General features: G+C 47.7%; 1 protein-coding gene across 3 annotated transcripts in view; it reads left to right on the forward strand.

Annotated features, from left to right (window-relative positions):
• Nucleotides 1-20,717, forward strand: part of SCARA5 (scavenger receptor class A member 5) — a 122,890-nt gene extending 102,173 nt beyond the window's left edge. Inside the window, exons 8-9 of one of the 3 annotated variants that reach the window (XM_049101195.1) lie at nucleotides 9,491-9,688; nucleotides 16,836-16,965. In XM_049101195.1, coding sequence (XP_048957152.1) covers nucleotides 9,491-9,688; nucleotides 16,836-16,855 — 218 coding nt within the window. In that variant the 3' untranslated portion in view covers nucleotides 16,856-16,965. Of the gene's footprint in view, nucleotides 1-9,490; nucleotides 9,689-16,835; nucleotides 16,966-18,593 lie in introns of those variants that run through there. The other 2 variants (XM_049101194.1, XM_025463002.3) reach the window with 2 other exon arrangements.
• The last annotated feature ends 334 nt before the right edge of the window (nucleotides 20,718-21,051 follow it).

Below are 21,051 nucleotides of genomic sequence, written 5' to 3' on the forward strand. Positions count from 1 at the left end.
CAGCCCCCACCAGTCCCCTCCTACAGACTGGCTGCTCTCCTCACCGTGCCACACCACCTGCCTTGAATCTCCTCTTGTGGCGCTTGGCCTGGAATCACCTTGTGACATTTTTGGGTCCAGAGGAAAAACATGATTATATACCTCTCTGTCCCCAGGACTGGGTCAATACTTGATTAGAGATCAAGTGGCAATAGGGAATTTAGAATGAACCACAGAAAGACAGCCCAAGTAGATGCAACCCAGGGTCTGGTGCCCTAGTCACTACGTGCATAGGGTGTGCATGGTCTCTATTCCGGGGTAACATCATTTCTGCCTGAGCTGGTGGGATCAGTGGAAGGGCACAGTGTGCATTCTGAACAGTCAGGCCCTGAAGGTTAAGACTGGAACCAGAGATACAGGAAAGATCCAGAGACATAGAGGAAACATGAGGCATTCAGCTGGGGATTCCGATCATACCCACTAACAAAGTCACGCATCCATCCACCCATCTGCCCTCCATCCCATCCAACACTTAATCAGCATGTTCAGCCAACTGGGCACGATATTAAGTATCGAGGGATCATGGACAAACAAAACACCATTCCTGTGCCCAAGGGAAAATCGGCTGTCTTTCCATAATGCTCAGAGATCGCTGGCTTTGCTTGAGCTCTCTCAAGCAGTGGCCCGTCTGAGGAGTGCCAGTCTGCCGTCATCTTGACCCCCTACTGGTTTAACCTCAGACCAGCTCAACTCTGTGTTGTGGCTGAGGCAACACTGAAAGTGGCCCACATTGGAAGGAGCAGTGGTCTAGAAAGAAAGGGATCTGGGCAGCCCAGATGGCTCAGCGGTTTAGCGCCGCCTTCAGCTCAGGGTGTGATCCTGGAGACCCAGGATCGAGTCCCATGTCGGGTTCCCTGCATGGGACCTGCTTCTCCCTCTGCTTGTGTCTCTGCCTCTCTCTGTCTCTGTCTCTGTCTCTCATGAATAAATACATAAAATCTTTAAAAAAAAAAAAAAAGAAGAAGAAGAAAGGGATCTGGTCTGGGGTCCAGTGACAGCTGGTTACTTCCTCTCTCTGAACTTCAGTTCCCTCATCCCTAGGTGAGGATTTGGACTGAGGACGTCTCTACCAGGTCTGACACTCTGTGCTCTTATCCATTGTGGGCTGTCAGTTCATTAGATGGCTTTGAGGGCGAAGATGACACTTATTCATCCTTAGCCCCTACTACAATTCTGGAATGTGGTAGGATTCCGTAAGTGCATCTGGATGGATAAGTACATGAATAATTAAAAAGAGAAATACATACATTGATAAAGATATATATATATATATATATATATATATATATATATATATATATCTTTGTATATAAAGAATTAATAAAGATAATGCATCTTCAGCACCCCAGATCTCTGCATAGGAAGTAGAATCACCTTGGACTTCAATAAATATCAGCCCTGCTGTCAAAAGCTAAGGTTGGTTTATCTTTCCCCTGCCCAGAAACAGAGACACGTTCATATTCCTATACAAACTCAGCAATAGCCATGCTTCACAAGGGCATCACTGCATTCTTGGTCCTCCCATAAGACTTAGGAGAAGCCAAACTGTTCCTATGAATTGGGGGTAGAAGCAGGACAGGGAATGAGGAGGTAGGTTCTATGGTCTGGTGCTGCAGCTAGGCAGAAAGTTCCATGCAGAGATGAGAACCACTGATGCTCTGGAAAATTTTTTGGTGAAATGCTTGATCCTTTTGATCTGGGAGAGGGCAGGAAGGCTGCCCAGCTGGAGAGGGCTGGTCTTCTGCCCTGGGTTTGGTTCATCAGACTCCTCCCCTAGGGTTACACAGTGAGGCAAAGAAGTGACCACTTCTAATGTAAGCTTTTTTGAAAGGGCTCTTCTCTGTCTGCTCCTCTGAATAAATGCGGAGCCCCTCTGACTCCAAATCTGGGGTACCAAGGCAAATAGAAACAGACGCCTGATCCTGTAAACATCTGGATGTCACTGCTGTGGAGAGTACTAGGAGAAGCTCTGCTCAAGACTTAGCAGGCCAGGGACTGGCCCGGCTATCAAGTCAGAAAACTCTCCAGGTTGTCCTCCAGGTTTTTGATGAGAAATAGTTCCTTGGGATTTCCGTTAACCTCAGATCATCCAGACAGTGCTCTTTTTACAAAGAGCTGGGCGGGGGCCAGCCTTGCAGTCACTCCCGCCCTTTCCTTTTTTTTTTTTTTTCCTTTTTTTTTTTTTTTATTGGTGTTCAATTTACTAACATACAGAATAACCCCCAGTGCCCGTCACCCATTCACTCCCACCCCCCGCCCTCCTCCCCTTCTACCACCCCTAGTTCGTTTCCCAGAGTTAGCAGTCTTTACGTTCTGTCTCCCTTTCTGATATTTCCCACACATTTCTTCCCCCTTCCCTTATATTCCTTTTCACTATTGTTTATATTCCCCTTGCAAGCCGTGGGCACATGTCCAGGTAGATTCCAGTCTACAGGATAGAGACCCCAGAACAAAAGAATGAATGTGATTTTCTCTTTACCCAGAGGGTTCCCTTTATGAATCAAAATCAGATATCCACATGGGGATCTGTGAGGGGCAGGGTTTCTGGTAGGGTTGCTGATTTTCATTTTGCTCAGGAAAGATTTTCCAGGGTTCACTGAGGTGGGATGCAAAGAAAGAGATTAAGGGCAGGGTGTGGTGGTGCCTGGGTGGCTCAGTCGGTAGAGCAACCGGCTACCTTTGCCGCAGGTCATGATCCTAAGGTCCTGGGATCCAGCCCTGCATCTGACTGCGTGCTCAGCAGGGAGTCAGCTTCTCCCTGGTCCTTACCATCTGCTCCTCCCCCTGATCATGCACACACACTCTCTCTCAAATATATAAATAAATAAAATATTTAAAAGAAAGAAAGAAAGAGGTCAATGGGCCTCTCAGACAATGCAAAGGCAGTTCTTCAGGGAAGTCACCTGCGGTTGCAACAGCCTCAGGTCTTCATGAGCACTCTTGCCCTTTGCCCTCCAACTGGGCCAGCCCTCTTTCCATCAGTCTAGGGGTGCCTGAGTTTCGTGCAGTCCAAAATCTCTGTCTGCCATTCGCCTTTCCTGTCATGTGCAGGGAGGTATCTCCTTGACCTCAAGTGGCCCCACATAGTCCTTGGGGACCTTCCATTTGTCCAGACCCCTCTCTAGGGGGGTGTCTGAGGAAGAAGCTCCCTGGACTTACAAGAAGTGCCCTGGGGTGGGGGGAGGTGTCACAAACCAGGCTGAAACCGCTTCTCACGTTTCAACTGCATCTGGTTCTGTGGGGGCTGACACATCCGTGGGGGGAGAGTGTTTCCGAGTGGTGGTTGGTTGCTTGGTGGGAAAGCTCTGCCCTGGGGCAGAAGCTGATGGGAAAAAGAGTTTAAACCCTCTGCCCACAGAAACCCCAACCTTCCAACAAGTCCTGACGTCCTTCCCTGGCCAGAGAGGGAGGCACTGTTGTAGTCATTCTGTGATTCCCCAAATGTGTTGTAGGAGAAGGCACCATTGCTCAGGCCTGTGATAATGCTTGCCTGTGGCCTCCCCTGCCGCTCTTCAGAAGGCCAGGGATACTGTTCATGGAATAGCTCCTTGGACTGTCCCTGGCCCTGCATTGGTGCAGTTCTCATCATCATCATGTCAAACCAGCCTATGTCTTTCCAAGAGAATGATCCACAGAGTTGAGCTTTTATTATGGCAAAGAAAAAGATGCAAAAACCAGCCTGAGTGGCAAGTTCTATAAGATGGAACTAGGATAGAATGTGCCATGTTTTTTGGATGAGTCCAGGGTAGGTAATGTGGATTTCAGAATTATTTTCATTCTTTTGGGGCATGCAGCATCCCATGAGCTGATGACTGTGTTCAGCCTCCATTGTGTGGAGAAACCCTAAATATGGAGGGTCTGGGAAGATTTATAAGGAACAGGTTCCAGTACTCAATGAGCCAACCTAGGGTTGGGAGGCATGGTAGTCTTGGGGCCATAACTTTGCTTGGTTTATGGGGATCATGGGACATAAACCAGAGGGACATCCTTGAAATTGATGCTGTGAGTCCCATAATTGTGGTTACCACATGTGTCCAATTTTTTGAAGTTGTCCTGTTTCCAAATATTCTTTTGCCACTTCCATATACATTGAAGCCTCCTGTGAATTCCAATATTTCAGCATCCAGATGACATATTCCAGATTTTTTTCCAGTACCCACCATAATCATATGACAGACCACATCCCGTTTTCTCATTTGGAATGTATGTTCATTGTACCGATAGCCTAGCCCTGGGGTCCAGAACCCAGGACTGTCCCACCAAAGAAGCCATTAGTGAATGAGTCAGTAGAAGGAGCTGTGATGTAATAAAGGGGGTTTGGGAGCTGTGATATGCTCTGATGGCTAATTCTTCAAGCTCATACCAAAGCCCTAGGATCTGAGAAGCTACGTCCAACAGACAGGACTTGCCCACATGGGTCTGTGTTTTCTGAGTTCATTCATTCATTCATTCATTCATTAATGCCTTCATTTTGTACAGTTTGGGCATCTTGGTGTATACGCACTGTATCCGGCCATTTGACCTGTCCCCTGAATGTGCACGGTGTCCTAAGAAGGTAGATAGACAATTACGATGAAGTGATAAATACATTCATAGAAGAGGCCCTGAAAAAAAAAAGAAAAAGAAAAAAAAAAAAGAAGAGGCCCTGGCCAGGTGTGAGGGATGCGGAGAGGCTTTTGTGGGAGATGGGCCTTGTAGGCTGGGGTTTAAAGGACAAGAAACACTTCGGCCAGAGCACAGAGAGGGGTTTTATTGAGATGAGGGAGTCCATGTACTCCTCTAGCTCATTCAGGTCTCTATTCAGGGCCGCCTTTGTTCCCTCCAATCCCAAATGGCACCTTCCCTCACTCTCCATTCCCTTCCTTGTGTCCCTGCCCAAGATGGCACCTGCCCTCACTCTTCATTCACTTCCTTATCTCCTCACCCAACATGGCACCTCCGCTCACTCTCTATCTCCTTCCTTGACTCCTCATCCAAGATGACACCTCCTCTGATTCTCTGTTCCCTTTCTGTTCTATGCGCACATCACTACCTGGCCAGAGTTATATTTTTGTTTCCTATCTTTACTGCTGACTAGCACTAAGATACCAGCCCCTGAGGGCAGAGACTTTGTTCATGGATGTATCCATAGCCCCTAGAACAGGACCAGGCCTTTAACAGATGGTTAGTCACTTATTTAGCTAAACAAAGGCATGAATGAAGTGAGTTCAGGCTGGCCCGAGCAGAGCGGATATGGGGAATCTCTGAACGGCAGCCTTGGCTTCCTATGCCACAGCCAGCCCCTTCCTATTATTTTGACCTGACACCCTGGACTCTGCCTGGCTTGCTTGGAGACCCACAACATTCTCCAGTCTCACTTCTCTCTCTACTCACGACCCCACACTGAGGTTTCTGTTGGAGGCCAGCCTGGTGTGGCCCACTGCCACCGTGACAGGCTGCTGACAGAGGCGAGGCAGGTCTGTGAGAAATCAGGGCTGACATCTCAGCTTCGGCCAACCCACCCAGGGCAAGCCCCCAGCCAGGGGCCAGGCCTCATTTGCTGCTGCTGGCTCCAGGTTAGCTTGTCATTACCGCTCCCTGGGGAGTTCCTCTGTCTCAGACCCAGTCTCTGCCTTCCAGCTTCTCTCCATGTTTTCCTTCTCCAGGATTCCTGTGTTCTGTTGCTCATCCTCAGCCTTTTTTGACAGCCTGGTAGGAGCTTGTGTTTTCAGCGAATCCATATGGGGAGAATGGTCAGGGATGAAGAATGTGTAGAAAATGCCATTTAACATTTCAAGAAGCCTTTCGAAGTCATCCATCTGTGATCTTTCAGCGCCTTGAGGATGGTGTGGTTTTCTGGTGACTTCTTTGGTTCCCCAGTGCAGAAAACTCTGGGGTTTCCCCAGCCCAGGCCACACATAACAGACTTGTGGCCAATTCTAACTCCTGCCCTTCCTTGTGTGGTACAGATGTGGGGCTTTATCAGTTCTGCCATCTTCTCCAGGGACCTGTGAAGGTCACAGTCATTAGAAGGGGGGATCTCCTAGCCCACCAGCCCAAAAAAAGAAAAACATAGTCCAAAGGTACAGTACTTAGTGGGCACAGAACCTGATCTGATTTGCTGTTTTCTCTGGCAGTTCCCATAAGGGTCTTTCTGCATCATGTCACTTGCTTGTCACCATGTCATAGTACGGTGATTTCACTGCCACCCTACAGGTCCCAGGTGGTTTCTGACTGAAAGAGAGAGAGAGAGAGAGAGAGAGAGAGGTGACTTTGACCTCTTTCACCTCTTTCCTGGCCTTGGAATCACTGAACACTGGAGCTGGAGAAAACCTTACAGATCATCTACTCCTGTCACTCCCAAATGCCTGTCCATGTCATTGGGACACTTGTAAAAAAAACACAGATCCCTGACTCCCACCACCAAGACTCTGTTCCAGTAGGTCCAAGTGGGCCCAGGAATCTGCATGTCACAGGCATTCCTAATGACTCTGATGTGTGACCAGATTTAAGACCCAACGACCCCTCCAGTATCTTGTCAAGTGAGGGAGTTCTGGTTCCCAAGGGTTGAAGTCTACTACCTTGTCACTGGATGGTGAAAGGACCTTGGAAGAAACATGAGGGGACCCGTTGTTCCTCTGACACTAACAACGAGTATGACCTGATACTATAAATTCCCAGCCAGACCTTGGCTTTGAGATGATCTTAAGTCTTGTTTCAGCTGCTCTCGTGTTCTTCGAGTCCCCCAAATATTCCCTTGGAGAAATAACAGAATGCTTTGTACTGAAAAGGAATGAATCTTCATTCATTCATCTGTGTAGCACATTTACTGTTCATTTCCTAGAGCCAGGCTCTGTGCTAAGTGGACTTTATGGATATGAATGTGGTAGTGTTTCAGCCATTAGAGAAGGAGAAACAGCCTAGGATTAGCTGAGGATCAGCAGTGAGCCAGGCACCATGCTAGAGCCCAATACACATGATTTCATCTATTTTTAAAAAGATTTTATTTATGTATTTATTTTATGGGGATGGGGTAACTAGGTGATGGACATTAAGGAGAGCACATGATATAACGAGGACTGAGTGTTATATGCAACTGATGAACCACTGAACTCTACCTCTGAAACTAATAATGGACTAAATGTTAATTGAATTTAAATAAAATTAAATTAAAAAAATAAAAGAGAGAGAGAGAAAGATCATGAGTCGGGAGGGAGCAGAGGGAGAGGGACAAGCAGACTCCACGCTGAACACAGAGTCCTATATAGAGCTCAATCTCACAACCACGAGATCGTCACCTGAGCCGAACTCAAGAGTAGGACACTCAACCGACTGAGCCACCCAGGTGCCCCCACATGATTTCATTTAGTCTGCATGGTAGTGCTATGTGTTGTCCGCATGCCACAGTTGGGAACATACCCTTAGAGAGAGTGTGAGTCTTTCATAAAGTCATTCATGTAGAAAGAAGAGCCTTCTATGTGCCAGGTACTGTTCTAAGTTCTTCATGTATTGCCACGTCTCACTGATTCTATGACACACAATTTCACATCTCTGAAGCCTAGAAGCATCTAGCAATTGACGTAATTTGCCACTGTAACTAGCAGAACTTTTTCCTTCTTAGTCGCATGTACAATAGTGACATGCCTTCCAAAAAATGGCATCTTTGATTTGATGAATTACTGTCTCCCACTTATAGATAGTGAGTGGCAGGGTAGAATTCTCAACCAGGTCAGTCTGGCTTCACACTTTCATGCTCACAGCCCAGTGGGAAATTAGGCTGAGACACTTCCTGGGGACCTCCCCATCCTACCAAGCTGCATAGCAGGGCCACCTGCTAGGACAGTCTGGATGCTCTCTTGCTTTTCTCTGTTCCTGCTTCCCCCTCCTCCCTGGCAGGCATGACTGCTGGTCACCAGATCCCGAAAGGTGGAGAGAAATCCAGCAGTCACATTCCTTTGGGATTTACCCAAATGAGTTAAAAACTTACGTCCACACAAAAACCTTCACAGGAGGGTTTATAACACCTTTATTCATAATTGCCAAAACTTGGAAGCCCATGTCCTGTGGGAGGTGAATGGATAAATAAACTGTCGCACATCCAGACAATGGAATATTATTCAGTGTTCCAAAGAAATGAGCTGTCAGGCCACACAAAAACATGGAGGAACCTTAAATGCGTGTTACTAGGTAAAGGAAGCGTAACTGGAAAGGCTGGATACTATATGACTCCAAATGTGTGACATTCTAGGAAAGGCAAAACTATGGACAGTAAAGAGATCAGTGGTCATCAGGGGCTGGGAAGTGGGGCGGGATGAATAGGAGGAGCACAGATGATTTTTAAAGCAATAAAACTATTCTGTATGATACTATAATGGTAGGTACATGTCGTTAGACATTTGTCCAGACCCATAGAATGGACACCAAGACGAACCCTAAGGTAAATAGTGGACTCTGGGTGACAATGACATGTCAGTGTACGTTCATTGATTATAACAAATACATTGCTCTCGTGTGGGATATTAATAGTGGGGAAGCCTGTGCTTGTGTAGGGGCAAAGAGACTTGGGAAAAAATTTTTTTTAATTTAAATTCAATTAATTAACATATAATGTATTATTGGTTTCAGGGGTAGAGGAGTGATTCATCAGTTGTATATAACACCCAGTGCTCATTCCATGACATGCCCTCCTTAATGCCCATCAGCCAGTTACCCCATCCCCCACCACCTCCTCTCTGGCAACCCTCAGCTTGTTTCCTATAATTAAGAGTCTCTTATGGTTTGTCTCCCTCTCTGATTTCATCTTATTTTATTTTTCCCTCCCTTCCCCTATGATCCTCTGTTTTGTTTCTTAAATTCCACATATGAATGAGATCATCTGATAGTTGTCTTTCTCTGATTGAGTCATTTTGCTTAGCATAACACCCTCTAGTTCCATCTACAGATATGGGAAATTTTCTGTGAACTTAAAACTGCTCTGAAAAAATGAAGTCTATCTTTTTCAAAAGATGTTATTTATTGATTTATTTACTAGAGAGAGCAAAAGAGAGAGCTTGCACACTCATACCAGAGCAGGAAGAGGAGCAAAAGGGGAAGGGCAGGGAAAGAGAAAGGGAGAGAATCTTAAGCAGACTCTGTGCTGACCATAGAGCCCCACGTAGGGCTCCATCCCACAACCCTGAGATGGTGACCTGAGCCAAAACCAAGAGTCAGAGGCTTAACTGAGTCACCCAGGAGCCCCAGAAAAGGAAGTCTATTGAAAGAAAAAAGGAAAAAAAAAAAAAAAAAGAAAGAAAGGGTAGAGAGAAGCAGGCAGATCCAGGACAGGGGTGAGAGCCCAGGGTTTCTGCTGGCCATGGTCCTGGTCCCCTCTGCCCTGGGCAGGGGTGGAGTGGGGGGCAGAGGAAAGTCAGGGCAGGTCCCTGGGCAGCCCCGGTGTGTCCAGAGCACAACAGTGACTACAGGCTGCTCCCAGCAGGTAGCGTGGAGGCCGTGATGATCCGCCTGGTGAACGGCTCCGGGCCACACGAGGGCCGCGTGGAGGTGTACCACGAGCGGCGCTGGGGCACCGTGTGTGACGACGGCTGGGACAAGAAGGATGGCGACGTGGTGTGCCGCATGCTGGGCTTCCGTGGTGTGGAGGAGGTGTACCGGACAGCTCGATTTGGGCAAGGTAAGTCCCCTGGGGGAGGAGGACACGGGGAGAGGGCCCAGGAATCCTGGCACGAGTCCTCTCCACGGCAGTCCCGCCAAGTGTCACCTGGCCCCTGCACTCCAGCCCCGTACTTCCTGCAGTGAGAGGCTCGCTGTCCCCCAGGCAAGCTGGTATGTCCCCACACACAGACTGTTCTGATTATTAGAACAGTCTCCCCTTTCTCGAATTGACTTCCTTTTATTTCTCGTCTCATCAGACTCCCCTGCAGGCCCTCGCTGGCAGCCCTGTGACTCAGGCACAAACCCTCTCCCACTTGCCTCTGACATTTTTGTGATGGGGCACAGCGAGGGCTGAGTGCTTAGATAGCTCCCATTGTGTCCAGGCTCTGTTCTAAACACGTTACTCATATTCACTCATTTCATCCTTACAACACTAGGAAGTAGATACAGATGCAGCCCCGTTTTCCAAATGAGGAAACAGAGGCACAGACAGGTTGAATGACTTGCCCGAGGTCACACAGCTAGCAGGTGGCAGAGCCTGGATTCACACCCTAGCAGGTGGCTTAGGAGGCCAGGCTCTTATCCATTGCGCTGGCTGCCTCTGACCTTCTCTGAGTTCTTTCTTCTTCAGGTGAACATCTCCAGTAATTCCATCTGGTCTTCATGTCAAGACATAATCTCAAAAGCCTTCACCATTTTGGTTGCTTTCCTTTCAACAGGTGGTATAAGACGCTGTGAGGGAGGGGTGAGTGCTTAGATAGACCTTCTCCAGGCAGACGACTGATTTGAACCATCCATCCCTTTCCTGCTTTGAGGATAGCTCTACCCCAGCTGCGGCCCCTTCCACGGCACTGTATCTGTCCCTCAGGCCAGCTCTCTGCATTAGTCTGCTCAGCTGCTGTAACAAATAGCACAAAAACAAACAAACAAACAAACAAAAACAAATAGCACAGACCTGTGCTTTAACAACAGAAAGTTGTTTTCTCACAGTTCTGGAAGGTCCACAATCAAGGTATCAGCAGGTTGGGGTTCCCCTGAGGCCTCTCTCCTTGGATTGTACTTGGCTGTCTTCTTCCCATGTCTTTACATGGTCTTCCCTCTGTGTGTCTCTGCCTCCTCTTCTTGGAAGGACACAGTCCTATCAGATCAAGGCACCACCCCCATGACCTCATTTTACCTTAATCACCTCTTTAAGGGGCCTGTCTCCAAACACAGCCACATTCTGAGGTGCCAGGGCTTAGAACTTCAACTTAATAATTTGAGGGAACACAATTCAGCACATGGCACTCTCTATACCTTGGCGTGCTTGCTGTGACCACCACCCAAGCTGATAGGAAGGTCTACACACAAAATGGGATCACTTATTACACACCACTGGCATGCACTGAAAACATCCATAGCACCACCTACACTTCCACACTCGAATATAGCATTCACATGCACACGTGCTTTTTCCTCCATCAAACTGTGAACTTGAAGAAACCTGTGTGGACTCACAACTAAAACAATAGTCCCACGTGCACAAATGGAGTACTCCCCACACCCATATTAAAGTGTGCTGACCCGTGGCTCTGTGATCTTGTTGCTTCTTCACTGTGGGTCTTGGCGTCCCCATCTGTAACTTAAAAGGACTTGTGGATTCTGTGATGTGCCTTCCAGCTTGAGCCCCTTGGGATCTGAAACACTCTTGCTCACCTGTCAAGAGGACCTAAGTTCTGACAGGTGTGGGGAGGGATTTGGACTGACCCACTCACACTCAGTTGCCAGGTCCCCCTGATGACCTACGGAGGAGCAGCTGGCCCTGCTGTGGGGGCTCCTTGTGTCATGGAGTGGAGCCAGGCGTGTTCGCTGTCTTGCCTGACACCGCAGCTACCCGACCCATCGTGCTGAATGTCTAATGGGACTCGTGGTGCGGCGTGAGACGAGGGGCTGATGCATCCTCTCCAGATAGGGAAACAGAGCCAGGTCATATCTAGACTGGCTGTGGCCCCCTCCACTCCTCAGTGTCACTATTCCCTTCATTCCCACCAGCAGCTGCTGTAATTCTGCTTCTGAATCTCATCCCATAGACCTCAGTCACTGTTACAGACTGAATGTGTGTATCTCCCCTGAATTCATATATTGAAATCCTAATCCTAAGGTGATTAGGTCATGACAATGGAGTCCTCATGATGGGACTCATGCTCATATAAAAGGGACCCCAAACAGTTCCCTCTTGCTCTTTCCCCAAGGACACACAGAGTAGTAGGTGGTCTTCAACTCAAAAGAGAGCCCTCATCAGAACCCAACTGTGCTGGCACCCTGATCCCAGACTTCCAGCCTCCAGAGCTGTGAGAAATAAATGTCTGTTGTTTAGAAGCCACCCAGTCAATGGTACTTTGTTACAGCCGTCTCAACAGGCTAAGATGATCCCATTCACAGAAAGTGACTCGGGGTGAAATCTGTTGTGACAGCTGGCAGAGAGCAGCTGACCGGCCCCACCCGTCCTGTCCTTTCCACCGAAGAAGGCCAGGGCGCATGGGGAGTTCACAGAGTCCAGCTCCTCGGAGGGCAGCCCACCGGGAGAGAGCACTTTCCTCCCATTTAAAGCTTTGGGCCTCATGGCAGCCTCTTTTCTTCAAGGAAAATGTCATTTCTGTTTACCTGAGCAATAGGAACTGTCAGGACAGTCCTTCTTTTCCATTCTTGGCTTCAGTGAAGACTCCTTCCTAGCAAGTGGAAGTAAAACCTTGTGGGGGAAAAAAAATCAGACATCTCTTTTGAAGAAGCCAAAACAAGTCGTTTGACTGTCATGAGCAGTGTTCGTCTCAAACTGAGACTCCGTGGCCTCTTTCATTCCTCCTTGATTTTTGTAGCATGTGATGTGTGGGGAAGCTCTGAAATTGCCACTTTATTATTATTTTTTTAAAGATTCATTTCTTTATTCGGGGTGGGGGAGTGGGGCAGAGGGAGAGGGAGAGAGAATCTCAGACTCCCTATTGAGTGCAGAGCCTAAATGGGGCTCGATCCCAGGACCCGGAGATCATGACCTGAGCTGAAACCAAGAGTCGGCCACTCAACCAACTGAGCCACCCAGGCCCCACCGAAATCATGACTTTAAACCAGTCAATGCCAATCCAGACTCCCTCCCCCATGCAGGTCACATTTGCACTGTCATTTCCCCATCATGGTCGAATATCTTATGTCATGTGATAAACGAGACCTCCACAGGTCAGCTGGCCAGGTGTCACTAATGGGCTCATATCACAGAGGGTAAGAGAAGGGGCTGGCCTAGCTGAGGCTCATTTGAGCCCTTGCTCCTAATCCAGGCTACAGAGTCTGCTTTCCTCAGCAGCTTCTAGGCACCTCCCATTGGTGGGCACTAGGCTCAGTGCTGGGACTAGGGTTGAGTAAACCTACTCTCCAACCTCAGCAGGTCCAGGGTAGAGGGAAAGGCAGGTGTGTTTACCAACTCTAAACAGCATGGTGAAGGCTCTCATGTTGTGATGGCTATGGGGGCAGAGGGAAGGGGATGTGGCCTCTCTGGGCAGTGGTGGGGCTGTGTAGCAGATCGGGATGCCCCTCGGACCACAGCCCCCTTCCCTACTAGGGCCCCGACTCCTAATCCCAGTCTGCTCATCTCCAGCCTCAGTCTCCCAAGCCCTGGCCCCTCCTTCCGTGGCTGAGCTTCTCTCTGTGCCCTCTAGATGTGCTTCCCGCCCTGCCAGCCAGGACTGCCGGCCCATCCCCCATCTCACTCTCTTCCCTTCCCCATCCCTTCATCTGGCCAGTCCGTGGGTTCCACAGATTTTCCCAGTGTCTACTCTGCTGTCCCTTGAACCTGTCCCACTCTTACTGCTCTTGCCTTAGGAGCCCAAGCAGGGTAGAGCAGTGCTTTAGGAGCTCAGGCTGTGGGTCAAACCCAAGTTAGAATCTTCAATTCGGGGCACCTGGGTGGTCAGTGGTTGAGTGTCTGCCTTGAGCTCAGGTCATGATCCCGGGGTCCTGGGATCAAATCCCACATTGGGCTCCCCACAAGGAGTCTGCTTCTTCCTCTACCTATATCTCTGCCTCTCTCTGTCTCTCATGAAGAAATAAATAAAGTCTTTAAAAAAAAAATCTTAAATCTGCTGCTTCTAGCTGGTGACCTGGAGTAGATCGTATAACCTCCCCTAGCCTTAGCCCTTCTACTTTTTGGAAATGTATTTTTTTAAGAGATATTTTATTTATTTATTCATGAGAGATACAGAGAGAGGGACAGAGACATAAACAGAGGGAGAAGCAGGTTCCATGCAGGAGCCCGATGTGGGACTCGATTCTGGGACTCCAGGATCATGCCCTGGGCTGAAGGCAGACGCTCAACCTCTGAGACACCCAGCCGTCCCTAAACCTTCCACTTTTGAAGGATGATGGCAAATGCCACTGCCTCACCTCCACCTCCAGCTTGGCTTCTGTCACCTTCCTCCTCGTGGCTGCTGGAATTTTTCTGCAACAAGACCCCTCCTACTCTGCCTCCCATATCCCTCTCACCCTTCAGCCACATGCTGAACACACTTGTTTTCTCTGAGCTCCCATGGCTGTTTCGTGTTTCCTTATTTTCTCAGGTTCGGTCTGGAATGCCTACCCGTCTGTCTTCATCTAGCTCATTCCTATTCAACTTTTAAAGTCAGCTCAATTATCAGCTCTTGAAGGGAACTTTGCTGGCTGCTTCCATCCTCGCCCCATTCTGAGCTCCCCTGGTGTCATGTCTGTATCGTGGCACCTTTCATATGCTCCTGGGCTCGGATGCGTGTGTGAATATCTTGAGGGCTTTACCTTCACAGCTCCAAACCCCAAGACTGTGCCTAGGATATAATAGATACTGGATAAATGTGAGAGGGAGGGAAGGGTGGGAGGGTGGGTGGTGGGGACTAGGGACGGAGGAAAGGAGGAAGGAAGGAACTTCTGTGTCGACCTAACGTGGGTCCTCCCCAGTAGAATACAAGAAACTGCCAATCCCTGGCAGTTCTCTTAGAGCTCTGGCACCATAAAATTTTCCCTGGACAGGGCTCAATCATCAAAGTATCAGTTTCTCTGGGAAAAAGCAAGGAAAGAGCCAAATGGGAGAGACTTAAAGGTGTTTTTAAAATTTAAATTGGTCTAAGAGCTGCTAGAGAGGGAGGAAATGTAGATGGAGCAGATGGCGGGTGATGGACAGAAGGAGGTCTAGGAAGAGATGGAAGGAGCCCAGTGTAGCCCAGCTGGGAGGTAGCCTTGGATCTGCAGAGAAAAATCTTTCTGTGAGACAGACAGACAGACATATAGACAGACAAAAGGCGGTAAGGATGAGTCCAAATGCAGTTAGATTTGCAGGGGAGAGTGCAAGTTATGGAACTGGAAGTGGTCACTTCTAATCATGCTATTATTACTGGGTTTTGCCCTTCTTTTCTAAGATAAAGTCCAAATACTGGGAGATGGCTTTGTGCACGAGTCAGCAAACACTAAAGGGCCAGGGAGTAAACATTTTAGGCTTTGTGGGCCAATGGTTTCTCTCACTACTCAACTCTGCTCTGTGGCACAAAACATTATCTAACAGTGGGGCTGTGTTCCCATAAGATTTTATTTACAGAAGCAGACAGTGGGCCGAATGGCCCAGAGTCTCCCACCCCCAGCTAATGTTCATGCTGTGTACTGTGGACCGTGAGTCACAAGCCCCCCAACTGCCTGCCCGTCAGACGTGTGGGCCATGTCTCTTGCCCTTAGTCGTTATGGGACAAGTCACTTAATCTTTCTGAGTTTTCCCATCTCTTAAATATCTGTTTGAAACACTGTCCTGGCTACCTCTGTGTGAGGCTCTGATGGGAGCCTGGAGGAGTCAGAGTAGCTTATTCCTCCTATTAATATTCTTCCAAATAAATATGTAGAAGCTCAAACGTTAGCTCCATGAGGCAGAGATTTTTATTGTTGTTCCATTATTTTTTTTGTTCACCGATCGAGTCCCAACACCCAGAATAGTGCTGAGCATGGAATTGGCCTTCAAATAGATGTTGAATGAGTGAATGAACAAACAAATGAATGATACAGATAAAATAAAATCTCCACTTACTCGTCCCAACAATATCACCTTCAGACAGACCCTGGTTGGTGTCTAAGAGTCCGAAGACCTGGCCTCTGGTCCCGATTTTGCCCCCGACCCCCAAGATATAATGTCATCCTATTGCTTCCTTTTAATGATCCGGACAGTGGGGGAGCAAAGTACCTTACCCTGCTTGGTTTTCACAGGGCTTTGTGAGGGAGCTTGCAGAGACACCCGTGTGGAAGTGCAGACCTAACCTAGGAAAGGGCTTCTCAGACTTGAATGTGCACATGAATCATGGAGATCTTCTTAAAATGCAGATTCTAATTCAAGTCTGGGTGGATGCAGGCCTCCGCATTTCTAAAGAGCTCCCAGGTCATGCTGACACTCCCGGTCTTGGGGCCACACTTCCAGTCATCAGATGTCCGTTTTAAGGCTAAAGTGATGATTGGTGCACAGAGTGGGAGTTCTAGGCTCTTGGACATGGTAAGCAGCGGGTTAACTGGCCGTTCAGCAATGCCCCCATGCTGCTATTATACTGTGCTGCTGATTTAATGACCCTACCTTTATTTTATTAGCTAAAATTCCCGGACAAAACACTAGCTAGAGTATGGAGTTTCGTGATCCTATATAGGCATTTGAGCTGGTTACCTTGGGCCTGTTCTGTATTTGTCAGCTTCCTTTATTTGCTTCTTTATTTGTTTTGGGTGTGACTAATCCCACAGAGCTCTTGGGCCTGCAGGCTTTTCCTGGGTAATTTGTAAACTGATGTGTTTTCCAGGAGACATTTAATCTGCAAATTATTGCTGGGCCTCAAAAGGCTTATTGTGTAAGAGGCACCGGGTATCTGGCCAGGGAAGAGGCTCTTGTGAAGAAGCAAGAGCCAAGCCAGTGGAAGGGAGCCTCTCCTCCCAGCTCTGTCCCCACATTCACTACTCAGCCATCCCATGACAACAGACACTCAAAATCCCTGCATAACGAAAATATGTCTAAACCACATAGCTCATGCGGTAGGCCATTTTGTGGGCAGCAAAATGGTTTAGATGTTCCCTTGACATTCTTTGTAAAGGGATTTCTCCCATGCAGTTCAGAGTGAATGATGGTTTTGAAGGTTTTTTTTTTTTTTTTATAGGTGCCCCACAATTCCTCTAAAAGAAGAAGTTGTTTGGATGCTGAGAGATGGGACAGGGAGGAGAAGGGCTAGGGTCAGTACATGGTGCCAGTCCCTGAGCTACCTTTTTTATAGGGTTTTGGTAAATTTCAAAGCCCTTTAAAAATCAGGAACAATTTATTACCTCATCTGACTTGCTCAGGTTGACAAAATAGTTTATGACTTTTAACCCCTTACTTTTTGGGGCCAGTTCATAGACCTAACAAGCTAGGGTACTGGAGTGACCAACAATCCTGGTTTATCCAGAATGTACCTGGTTTTAGCACCGAAAATCTCACATCCTGGGATTTCCCCCCCGCCCCTGCCAAGTTTTAAAACTTGGTCCCCAAGAGGGGGCTGAGACCTGAATCAAGATCTGTCCCACCTGTTGTAAATCCTTACTTTTTCTGCTACATCAGTGTTTCTCAAACTTCAATGCATAACCTCTTGGTTAAAATATAGATTCTGGTTCATTTGTCCTAGGTGAGACCCAAAGTTCTGCATTTCTAATAAACTCTGGGTAGTGTTGATGCTGCTGATCCAGGACCACACTTTGAGTGACCAGGCTCTAAGCCACTGCTTCTGTCAATGTCCTAAGGCTTAGTCATGCTTCCAGAGGCCTCCTAAATGGGCTCCCATCATCTGGGGCCTGGCCTGACCATTAGCACAGAAAGCATACCAGCACCACGGGTGATGGGCTTGCCAACTGATCAGTGGGGGCTCCAGGTGACTTCTGGTGCAGCCCACTCCCCTCTCCACTGACCCCTCTGACCCCAGAAAAGCCCTCTCTATTGCCTCCTGGAGCCTCACCCAGCTGCCCTATTCCTCTGACATTCATTGAGGAATTTCAGTGCCAAGTTTGTATCTCTCAGGGCTCTGGGACAATCCTAGGAAAGCCAACTAAAGCCTACTAGCAGACCAGCAGGTTTGTTTGCTTAAGATCAGGTAAACAGGACTGATAGATTGTGTTAGGGACTTTATGCTTTGGGAACTGACCTAATTACTTATAATTAGGGATGCTTCTGCCTGTCATTAAATATATGTCTGGCTATAATGTTAAATTCTGGGGTCCCTTGCCATTCCAGCACAACTATTTTGGGCTCATAGAATGGAACCATCTGCTTTAAATTTCATAAGATTGGAGGTAATGTTGGCACTGACATACTTGGTTATGGGGCACTGTATCTGTACCATCCAAGACCTGCCAGACATTGTCCCTCATATTAGGCCACGCTTGAGTACTCATCAACAAAGACTGAAAGGCATTATATCTCAAAAGCCACAAGGTGTCTCAAAAGCCACAAGGTGTCTCATTTAAAGTGTGGGCCAAGACCAACTTGGTCTTGAGTTCAGACCCTGGTGCTTACAAGCTGAGCAACCTTGGACTGACTGCATCCTGAGCCTCAGCTCTCCATCTATAAAAATGAGTGTATTAATGTCTATCTCACAGCACCATGATAAGGATGGAAGATCACACATGTGAGATGTCTGACACATAAGAGATACCAATGAATACTGCCATCACCACCATTATAGTTATTCTGCCCTCAAGAAACTGGGCCTAGAAAATGAGTATTTGGTCTCAGTGGGGTGGAGAGGGCAGGTGGGAACCATTAGATTTGAGAATTGCCGGCAGAGCCTGGGACAGCCTGGTCAAGAACAGACACAGCAATACTCTGTTTTCTTCTGTCCTGCTCTCCTGCATATCTGCTAAGAAACCATGTGGACTTGTCCCCACAGGCACAGGGAGAATTTGGATGGATGATGTCGCCTGCAAGGGCACAGAAGATACCATTTTCCGCTGCAGCTTCTCCAAATGGGGGGTGACAAACTGCGGGCACGCTGAGGATGCTGGCGTGACGTGCAACAGACACTGAAAGTGGGCACAGTCCACAGTCCAGTACCCTGCCGCCGAGCCTCCTTTCTGCATTCCTGGGGTGGGGGCATCACTTGGGACCTTGCCTCTGCCCTGCTCAGTCCAGCACCTCCCTAGCCCCAAATCCCTGTCCCAGGCCCATAGTGGCCTGTCGTCATTCTCCTCTTGGACATCAGCTCCAAAGTGCAACTCTGGGATCTACTGCCTGTCTCTCCCTTCTACCAGGGGTCCTGCATGTGAAGCCCTGGTCAACTGGATCGTCATTTTGCTCAGCCTTCTAAATACCACGCATCAGGACTCTATATCCATGCTCCCCTTTGGTCTGTCAGTTAAATGCTGAGAGTATGCTGGAGAGAAATGCAACAGGTGGAGATGAGAGGGAGGCCTGACAGGTCATTTACTCTTCAGATAATTCCCTTAGTTAGGCCATGAGTTTTGACATCTTCCTTCCCAGCAAACGATTCATTCTTCCCTCTTTGCCTCTGTACACCATTTGTTAATTCGGAGAAGTGATATAGAGGATGGGCCAGCTGTAGGAGTGAGAGGGAAATGCACATCACCTGCAGGAGACAGCCTGGGTTTGGAGAAGGGGAGTAAAACTGACATTCATTAAGTGACTACCGTGTGTACTACATAGCATCTTGGCTGCTAAATTCATTTATCTACTTTGCAGCACTCCTACAAGGCTTGCTAGCTTGGTAAGACCTTACCTCTAGATAGCACTCAGCTGACCCATTCACCTGGCCAGAAAGCCAGAAGACTGAGAATGACTGTAACCATTTTTTTCTACCCGAATCCTAGTGTGTCTTTACTACACTTGGGCAAGGAGCTCGGGTACACGACATGTGAGATTACAAGATTCCATACTTCAAACCTACAGAGTATAAGATCAGATATGGACCGGCTTCCAGGCCAACCACCCATATTGGAGGAAAGCTGATTTGGAGGATGACAAGGGGTCTGTCCGGTGAAACTGAGACCAACACTCAGTCACCTGGCAGTCAAGGTTAAGACCAAGTCACTTGTGTCTCAGAGCTGTTTGGAGGTGATGATATTGAACCTTCCAGACCTCTTTGAGTGTGCTCCTGTGATCAGAACACATGTCCTGATGGATCCTGTATGGAAGTAAGGATTCCCTATAACCTCTAGCAGAAGAAGGAGCCACAAGGCTCTGCCAGTCCTCAATCTGCACCCTTCTCCTAGCAACAGGGGGATCATATTCAGCTTTTGACATGAGGAGGAAGTCAAACCAGACCATATACATGTTCTAGGACTGGGGAAAGTACGTGGTAGAAAGTGAGCACAGACTTACCTCCTTTGGGGGAGTCACAGACTGAGTCGAGCCTTGGATACACAAATTCCTGTTACGTGGGATGAGCATCGGCTTAGCTGGGGGAAGTGACACCTGGGACCCTCCAGGTACAGGACCAGCAAAGCTCCTGGCTGACAACTAAACCAATATGTACTATTGGTGTTTTTTTGCTTACAATATGCTTGTTATCCATTAATGTCCTAACGATCAGAGACTCTCCTGATCAATTGCTATGTTTACATAACACGCATGTACTCATGCATCTTTTCCCAGAACCAATATATGTATGCATATATAAACATGGCACTCTTTACTACATAGCTCAGAGCATTACAAAGTTTGCATTAAAAAAAGAAATAGTGAAGGTGAGAGATGTCACACTGAAGGAAATAAATTCCGAGTCAGTTCTGGCAAAGAATCCAGTTATCCCATTGATGGAGACCCACATAACTTTCTTACTTGGTCTTTTCACAAGTCTTGTTTTACATCAAATAAAAATCACAATGATAAGTGTTTGAACCTTACTCAAAAAGTCTACTAGTTTACATATTAAGAGGACATGGAAATAACCATGGACCTGGATTTCAGGGACTAAAGGAAATTAGGCCTGGCCTAAAATACATCAGACCTTTTGTAAGAAAGAATTTCAATAAAGCTAAAAATATGTCACTAACAAGTTTTGCATCACATTCTTTCTCCTGAAATTCTGGTGAGTGTGGGGTGAGCTGGTAAAAACTTAATGGTTTGACTATTTGTCACTGGGGATTGTTAGAATGAGCAGCTTATTAGAAGCTGCCTTCAAGTGTACCTGGTTGGCTCAATTGGCTAAGTGTCCTACTCTGGGTTTCAGCTCAGGTCATGATCTCAATGTTGTGAGATTAAGCCTTGTGTCAGGCTCTGCTCTGGATGTGGAACCTGCTTGGGATTCTCTCTCTCCCTCTCTCTCTCTGCCCCTTTCCCCCACTCAATCTCTGAAAGAGAGAGAGAGGAAATGAGAGAGAGAGGAGCTG

This window comes from Canis lupus, chromosome 25, assembly GCF_003254725.2.
Source record: "Canis lupus dingo isolate Sandy chromosome 25, ASM325472v2, whole genome shotgun sequence".
Classification (NCBI taxonomy): domain Eukaryota; kingdom Metazoa; phylum Chordata; class Mammalia; order Carnivora; family Canidae; genus Canis; species Canis lupus.